Raw genomic sequence first — 8,789 nt, forward strand, 5'->3', positions numbered from 1 at the left:
AAAAAAAAAAAAAAAAAAAAAAAAAGTAAAAAAAGAGAGTAAATATGTTTCTACATGATTTTTATCAGCTGTGTTGTGTTCCAGATAAATAAACTGTACTCTGTTAAACTAATCACCTTGAGCTGAGTGTTTAGGTTACTCCCCACTTAGTGCTGTCATTAACAAGGCTCAGTGAATATCCCCATATGTATATCTTTGCTCCCCTATTGCCTAATCGTCCTAAAAGAATTCCTAGCTGTGGCTCACGTCTATGATCCCAATCCACTTTGGGATACCAAGGTGGAAGAATCGCTTGAACTCAGGAATTCAAGACCAGCTTGGGCAATATAACAAAACCCCATCTCTACAAGAAAAATAAAATTGGGATGCCCAGTTCTGGCTTCCACACACCATTCATGACCACCCACCATGGGTCCTACAGCTCTGTTAGGAATGAATCACATCGGTATCAAGCTGAAAATTGCCTCCTAGGGAACTGGGCCAACCACAGCCACCTGTGCATACCCTTAATCCAGTAAATACACAAATACACTGCTGGAAGGACACAGGGTGTCCTTAACTGGAAACCAGGCTCTTGGTGGGTGTGTGCAGTAGGTGACTTTCTCTGTGTGTGTGTGTGTGTGTGTGTGTGCACGCGCACTTCCAGGCTGGAGTGCAGTGGTGTGATCTCAGTTCACTACAAACTCTGCTTGCCGGGTTCAAATGATTCTCCTGCCTCAGCCTCCCGAGTAGCTGGGATTACAGGCACCCGTCAGCACACCTGGCTAATTTTTGTATTTTTAGTAAAGACAGCATTTCGCCATGTTGGCCAGGGTAGTCTCCAACTCCTGACCTCAAGTGATCCGCCCACCTCAGCCTCCCGAACTGCTGAGATTATAGGCATGAGCCACCGTGCCCAGCATTAGGTGACTTTTAGTGTCCCTGTTGGGGTTAAGACTTGGTAACCCTCTGCAGACAAACATGCAGATATTCATTCCCTCCTTTATCTCTCTCAAGAGCCTCAGAATAAGAGGACCAGAGGCAAATCAGAAGGAACCATCTGCTTCCTCTCCATGGCTGCTGCTGCGCTCAGGATAAGACCCTGCTCCCAGCCTGGCCCAGCCCCTGCCATCCTCCTGCCTCCTCTTCCATATGTTCCTCCCAAATTCAGGGGCTTCCCATATCCTGCTCCCTCTGTCTGGAATGCTCTTCCCTTATCCCGCTGGTCCCCTCTTGAAATGTCACTCCCCGAGAGCCGCTGCCCCAAGCACCTTCTCCTTCCCAGACAGTGTGCTCTCGCTGCTTCTGCCTTCAGCACTCGGTCGTCCTCTCTCTCCAGCACGCAGTTTGTGACAGTAAATTTACCTGTGTGATTAGCGTAATGCTGGTCTCCTTCACTAGACTGGAGGCACCGTGAGGGCGCGCATCATGGCTGACTTGCTCATAGCCATGCTTTCAGCTTCTAAAACTGTGTCTTAGACACAGTAGATAATCAGTATTAGTTGAATAAATGAATAAGGTTGTGTTTCCAGGTGACCCAAGCCTATTGGACAGGAAGAACAGGGACAAATTCCCCTTCCTGCTCCATTTTCTTTTTTCTGTTTGTTTGTTTTTTTTTTTTTGAGATGGAGTTTCGCTCTTGTTGCCCAGGCTGGAGTGTAATGGTGTGATTTTGGCTCACTGAAACCTCTGCCTCCCAGGTTCAAGCGATCATCCTGCCTCAGCCTCCCAAGTAGCTGGGATTACAGGCATGCACCACCAAGCCCGGATAATTTTTTGTATTGTTAGTAGAGATGGGGTTTCTCCATGTTGGTCAGGCTGGTCTCAAACTCTAAGCCTCAGGTGATCCGCCCTCCTTGGCATCCCAAAGTGCTGGGATTAAAGGCGTGAGGCACTTCACCCAGGCTCCTTTTTCTTTTTCCTTTTTTTTTTTTTTTTTTTGAGATGGAGTCTCTCTCTGTTGCCCAGGCTACAATGCAGTGGTGTGATCTCAGCTCACTGCAATCTCTGCCTCCTGAGTTCAAGTGATTCTCCTGCCTCAGCCTCCCAAGTAGCTGGGACTACAGGCATGCACCACCATATTTTTGTATTTTTAGTAGAGATGGGGTTTCACCATATTGGCCAGACTGTCCTTGAACTCCTGACCTTAAGTGATCGCCTGCCTCAGCCTCCCAAAGTGCTGGGATTACAGGCATGAGCCACCTCGCCTCACTACTTTTTCTTTCATTCAAGTAGCCAATATTGACTGCTCTTTGCTGGGTGCCAGACTCCATGCCTGGGGTAGAGGACAGGGCTGTGAACAGAATACCTGGTCCCATCTTCACATAGCTGCAGGGCTGATGGAAGGGTCAGACAGGAGCATTTGAGGACTGGGGAAGCCTGAGTCCCAATCCTGCCTGCAGTTCCAAGAGGATGGGTTCCTGGTACTGGAAGGATTCTTGTCTGCGGAAGAGTGTGTGGCCATGCAACAGAGGATTGGCAGGATAGTGGCCGAAATGGATGTCCCTCCCCACTGCCGAACAGAGTTCTCCACCCATGAAGAGGAGCAGCTTCGAGCCCAGGTAGGTATCTGAGGCGCATGAGGATGGAATGTGATCTTTGAGGAAGGGCTCGGTCCTGGCCAGAGCAGCAGCATGAAGGGAGGATCCCAAGGCTCTGGGGTGCCAGGCCAAGCCCCTTACACACCTTTCCCTTGGTCCTCACCGTGAAGTTATCAAGTAGGCATTATTGTCCGCATTTTTTTTTTTTTTTTTTTGAGATAGAGTCTTACTCTGTTGCCCAGGCTGGAGTGTAGTGGCACAATCTCAGCTCACTGCTACCTCCGCCTCCCAGGTTGAAGTGTTTCTCCTGCCTCAGCCTCCCGAGTACCTGGGATTACAGCTGCCTGCCACCACACCTGGCTAATTTTTGTATTTTTAGTAGAGACGAGGTTTCATCATGTTGGTCAGGATGGTCTTGAACTCCCGACCTCAGGTGATCCACCCACCTCAGCCTCCCAAAGTGCTGTGATTACAGGCTATTGTCCCCATTAGACAGGTGGGGAAAATAAGGCTCAGCACACTTGCCCCAAGCCACAGTTAGTAATGGACAGAATCAGGATTTCAACCCAGATCTGTCTGATCCCAAGCCCCTGCTGTTCCCCGCGCAGCTTTACTTTCTGTTTTCTGGCCACCAAAGTCCACTTTATGGCCAGCCATCTGGAATGAGCCCAGTGGTCTGGAAGGCTCCCACCTGTATAAGTGTTATCCCCCTATGAGCTAGGAACTCAGATTTTCTGCCTCCAATGACAGAACGGGTCACATGGTAGAACCCAGCAGTTTGTGATGGGTAAGCTGAAGACTCTGGGGTCTCCCACAGGGTTCTCTTGACCCTTCATAGTTGGAGTTTATTATGCGCCTGCCAGCAGTGCCCGGGCCAGGTGCAATCTGGCACTCACAATGAGGAGCACCTGCCATCTGGTGGGCATAAGAGGAATTACAACAGCCGGAAGCCATACCAGGACAGGGGGAGAATGGAGTCTTGAGAAGGAAAAGCCTGTTAAGGAATGATAGTTTCCTCCAAAAAGCTGGTCCCATTTGCTGCACGCCTGCTTTCTGTTGGGGAGATATTTGGGGGAGCACAGACAGGTCCTGCAGCCAGAGACAGGCAGTCATCCAAGGGTTCCTAGGAGTAAGAAGGGCTGAATCCTGTGCCCTCCAAGCTGCCTTCAGAGACTAACGGGTTACGCAGCAGGAAGAATGTGACACTAAAGCTGATGTGTTGACCGGGGGCGATGACTCACATCTGTAATCACAGCACTTTGGGAGGCCGAGGTAGGTGGATCACCTGAGGTCAGGAGTTTGAGACCAGCCTGGCCAACATGGCAAAACCCCATCTCTACAGAAAATACAAAAATTAGCTGGGCCTGGTTGCATGTGCCTGTAATCCCAGCTACTTGAGAGACTAAGACAAGAGAATCACTTGAACCCAAAAGGCGGAGATTGCAGTGAGCTGAGATAGCGCCACTGCACCCCAGCCTGGGCAACAGAGCAAGACTCTATCTCAAAAAAAGAAAAAAAAAGATTAGCTGGATATGGTGGTGGGTGCTTGTAATCCCAGCTATTTGGGAGGTTGAGACAGGAAAATCACTTAAACCCGGGAAGCAGAGGTTGCAGTGAGCTGAGATCATGCCACTGCACTCCAGCCTGGGCAACAAAGCAAGACTCCTGTCTCAAAAAAAAAAAAAAAAAAAAAGCTGGTATATCTTGGTTTATAATGCGTGCAAAGAAAAGAGCTTGGCATAGTGCCCAGCACTCAGTAACATCCTCAAATTCACTCTTGATACTGTGAGAAAGAAAAAAGATCAGTGGGCGTCCTGTCTCATTCTCTTGGGTTACCTCCAGCTCTCCTTGTCTGAGTTATTTTACAACATTGTGAGTTGGATAAAACTGATGATAATGCACATGATACCTGTCCAAGTAGGGGTCAGTGCCACTCTGTTCCAGTCACGTCGCCCTGAACTGGGTCCTGTGGAATGCAATTATTGCCCTGTGGACAGAACGGTTGGGCAGCTGGGTGTGGTGGCTCATGCCTATAATCCCAGCACTTTGGGAGGCCAAGGAGGGAGGATTGCTTGAGCCCAGGAGTTTGAAACCAGCCTGGTCAACAAATTGAGACCTCTGTCTCTACAAAACATTTTTTTTTAATTAGCCGGGCATGCTGGTATATTCCTGTGGTCCCAGCTACATGGGAGGCTGAGGCAGAAGGAACACTCAGGTCCAGGAGGTTGAGGCTGCAGTGAGCTATGATCTTGACATTGCACTCCAGCCTGGGTGACAGAGCAAGACCCTGTCTCAAAAAAAAGGACAGTTTGCATCTATCTCTAAATTCATTTCAAGGGCTGGGCATGATGGCTTACACCTGTAATCCCAGTACTTTGGGAGGCCGAGGCAGGCAGATTGCTGGAGGTCGATAGTTCAAAACCAGCCTGGGCAACATGGGGAAAGCCAGTCTCTACCAAAAATACAAAAATTAGCTGGGCATGGTGGTGGGCGCCGGTGGTCCCAGCAACTTGGGTGGCTGAGGCCGGAGAATTGCCTGAACCTGGGAGGCAGAGGTTGCAGTGAGCCGAGATCTCACAATTGCATTCCAGCCTGGGTGACAGAGAGAGACTTTGTCTAAAAAAATAATAATCATTTCTGTATTCCTTAGTATCTATATACGTGTGTGTCTGATTCTTAGAATTCTCCTTTGAACCAGTTGTAACATCTTACTGTTTCCCTCATGAAATAATGAACTCAGTAAAATCTCTGACATATGCTTAGCATTATTACATTTAATATTTTTATTGGCCAGGCATGGTGGCACAAGCCTATAATCCCAGCACTTTGTGAAGCCAAGGCAGCGGGCAAATCGCTTGAGCTCAGGAGTTTGATGTCAGCCTGGGCAACATGGTGAAACCCCGTCTCTACAAAAACAACTAGTCATGGCCGGATGAGGTGGCTCACACCTGTAATCCCAGCACATTGGGAGGCCAAGGCTGGCAGATCACTTGAGCCCAGGAGTTCGACACTAACCTGAGCAACGTGGCAAAACCCTATCTCTACCAGAAGTACAAGAAAGTTGAGAGTGGTGGCATGTGCCTGTAATCCTGGTTACTTGGGAGGCTGAGACAGGAGGATTGCTTGAACCCAGGAGATGGAGGTTGCAGAAAGCTGAGGTTGCGCCACTGTGCTCCAACCTGGGTAACAGAGTGAGACCCTGTTTCAAAAAAAAAAATTAGTCAGGCATGGTCGTGTGAACCTGTAGTCCTAGCTACTTGGGAGGCTGAGGTGGAAGGATCACCTGATTTCATGAGGTCAAGGCTACAGTGAGCCGTGACTACGTTACACCATTGCACTCCAGCCTGGGCAACAGAATGAGACAGTCTCTCTCAAAAAGAAAAAAAACAAAAACAAAAACAAAACAAAACAAAAAAACAGCACCTCAATTTCTTTTTCTATAAAATGAGGATTATGATAGACACTACCTCTTTGGGTTTTGGGAGGCTCAGTGAGATAACACACGTACAGAGATATTTTAGGTTCAGTTCCAGACCACTGCAATAAAACCAGGTTTTTTTTGTTTTGCTTTGTTTTTGTTTTTTGAGATGGAGTCTTCTTCCCATCGCACAGGCTGGAGTGCTGTGGTGTGACCTTGGCTCGCTGCAGCCTCCGCCTCCCAGTTGCAAGCAATTCTTCTTCCTCAGCTTCCCAAGTAGCTAGGATTACAGGCATACACCACAATGCCCAGCTAATTTTTTATTTTTAGTAGAGACAGGGTTTCGCCACATTGGGCAGGCTGGTCTCGAACTCCTGACCTCAGGTGATCCACCTGCCTCAGCCTCCCAAAGTGCTGGGATTACAGGCGTGAGCCACTGTACCCACCTTCCCCCCTCTTTTTTTCTTTTTTTTTTTTTGAGACGGAGTTTCGCTTTTGTTACCCAGGCTGGAGTGCAATGGCGCGATCTCGGCTCACCGCAACCTCCGCCTCCTGGGTTCAGGCAATTCTTCTGCCTCAGCCTCCTGAGTAGCTGGGACTGCAGGCACGCGCCACCATGCCCAGCTAATTTTTTGTAGTTTTAGTAGAGACGGGGTTTCACCATGTTGACCAGGATGGTCTTGATCTCTTGACCTCGTGATCCACCCGCCTTGGCCTCCCAAAGTGCTGGGATTACAGGCTTGAGCCACCGCGCCCGGCCTCCCCCCTCTTTTTTGTGACAAGAGTTTCGCCCTTGTTGCCCAAGCTGAAGTACAGTGGTATGATCTCGGCTCACCACAACCTCCGCCTCCTGGGTTCAAGCGATTCTCCTGTCTCAGCCTCTCGAGTAGCTGGAATTAGAGGTGCATCCCACCATGCCCAGCTAACTTTTGTAGAGATGGGATTTCATCATATTGGTCAGGCTGGTCTCAAACTCCTGACCTCAGATGATCTGCCTGCCTCAGCCTTCCAAAGTGCTGGGATTATAGGCACGAGTCACCTCGCCCGGCCTGGGGAGGCCAGTTCTATTATTATTCCCTTTTTTTTTAAGATGGAGTTTCTGCCAGGCGCGGTGGCTCACGCCTGTAATCCCAGCACTTTGGGAGGCCGAGGCGGGTGGATCACGAGGTCAAGAGATCGAGGCCATCCTGGTCAACACGGTGAAACCCCGTCTCTACTAAAAAAATACAAAAAATTAGCTGGGCATGGTGGCACATGCCTGTAATCCCAGCTACCCAGGAGGCTGAGGCAGGAGAATTGCCTGAACCCAGGAGGCGGAGGTTGCGGTGAGCCGAGATCGCGCCATTGCACTCCAGCCTGGGTAACAAGAGCGAAACTCCCTCTAAAAAAAAAAAAAAAAAAAGATGGAGTTTCACCATGTTGGCCAGTCTGGTCTCGAACTCTCTACCTCATGATCCACCCGCCTCGGCCTCCCAAAGTGCTAGGATTACAGACGTGAGCCACCTCGCCCTATTCCTTTTCTTTGAGATAGAGTCTTGCTCTGTCGCCCAGGCTGGAGTGCAGTGATACAATCTCCACTCACTATAATCCCTGCCTTGCAAGTTCAAGCAATTCTCCTGCCTCAGTCTCCTGAGTAGCTGGAACTACAGGTGCCCACCACCACACTCACCTAATTTTTGTATTTTTAGTGAAGACAAAGTTTCACTATGTTGGCCAAGCTGGTCTCAAACTCATGGCCTCAAGTGATCTGCTGCCTCAGCCTCCCAAAGTGCTGAGATTACAGGTGTGAGCCTCTAGCCCAGCCATTATTATTCCTTTTTCACAGATGAGAAAATCAAGGCTTGGAGACTTAAAACCGGGGACCCAAGCCTACCAGGGAACCAGCCCTGTTGAACTCTGGCATTCCTGTTCTGAGTAACAGTCTAGTGAAGTTTCCAAGAAGTTCCATGTTGAATTCTTTGGGCTGTGCTTCCAGGCACTTGAAGTTCTGGTTCATTGTCTGTGCCTCAGTGGACAAGTCTGAGAAACCCCCGGGGGTCTGTAGCCCTGTGGGGCGGGAAGCTTTTGAATCTACCTCCCTCTTTGCCAGGCCCACCTCTGACCCCGGGATGCTCTCTCAGTCTTCTGATGTCCTCTTTCCACAGGGCAGCACAGACTATTTCTTAAGCAGTGGTGACAAGATTCGATTCTTCTTTGAGAAAGGCGTTTTTGATGAGAAAGGTTTGGAGCGGGGTCCCCAGAGCTGGAGAGGAGACATGGTGAGGGTGGGCTGGATGCGGGTATCTGCCCCCAGGGCTGGAAGCCTGCTGAGGCCAGCTGCCCATGGAAGGATAGACACCAGTTCTCTGCCTTTATCTGTTCTTTGTGCCACAGGAAATTTCCTGATCCCTCCAGAGAAATCCATCAACAAAATTGGCCATGGTGAGCAGGGGCTTGGGGGTGCAGGAAAGAAAATGGGGGAACTGTCTGGGAGCAGTGGCTCACGCTTGTAGTCCTAACCCTTTGGGAAGTCAAGGTGGGCCAATCACTTGAGATCAGGAGTTCACCAGGGAGGATCTGTAAAAAGAAAAAAAAAAAAAAAGGCCGGGCGCGGTGGCTCAAGCCTGTAATCCCAGCACTTTGGGAGGCCGAGGCGGGTGGATCACGAGGTCAAGAGATCGAGACCATCCTGGTCAACATGGTGAAACCCCGTCTCTACTAAAAATACAAAAAATTAGCTGGGCATGGTGGCGCGTGCCTGTAATCCCAGCTACTCAGGAGGCTGAGGCAGGAGAATTGCCTGAACCCAGGAGACGGAGGTTGCGATGAGCCGAGATCGCGCCATTGCACTCCAGCCTGGGTAACAAGAGCGA

At 49.7% G+C, this 8,789-nt stretch overlaps 1 protein-coding gene across 8 annotated transcripts in view; it reads left to right on the top strand.

The window, feature by feature from the left end:
- The window catches only part of PHYHD1 (phytanoyl-CoA dioxygenase domain containing 1), a 21,217-nt gene that overhangs the window by 3,246 nt on the left and 9,182 nt on the right, over positions 1 to 8,789 (top strand). For 6 of the 8 annotated variants that reach the window (XM_032257519.1, XM_032257516.1, XM_032257518.1 and 3 more), the window contains 3 exons: positions 2,382 to 2,540; positions 8,082 to 8,157; positions 8,311 to 8,358. In XM_032257519.1, coding sequence (XP_032113410.1) covers positions 2,442 to 2,540; positions 8,082 to 8,157; positions 8,311 to 8,358 — 223 coding nt within the window. In that variant the 5' untranslated portion in view covers positions 2,382 to 2,441. The other 2 variants (XM_032257520.1, XM_032257521.1) reach the window with 2 other exon arrangements.

The sequence above is a fragment of the Sapajus apella genome, unplaced genomic scaffold, assembly GCF_009761245.1.
Source record: "Sapajus apella isolate SASKATOON/1434 unplaced genomic scaffold, GSC_monkey_1.0 scaffold97, whole genome shotgun sequence".
In the NCBI taxonomy this organism is placed as follows: Eukaryota; Metazoa; Chordata; class Mammalia; order Primates; family Cebidae; genus Sapajus; species Sapajus apella.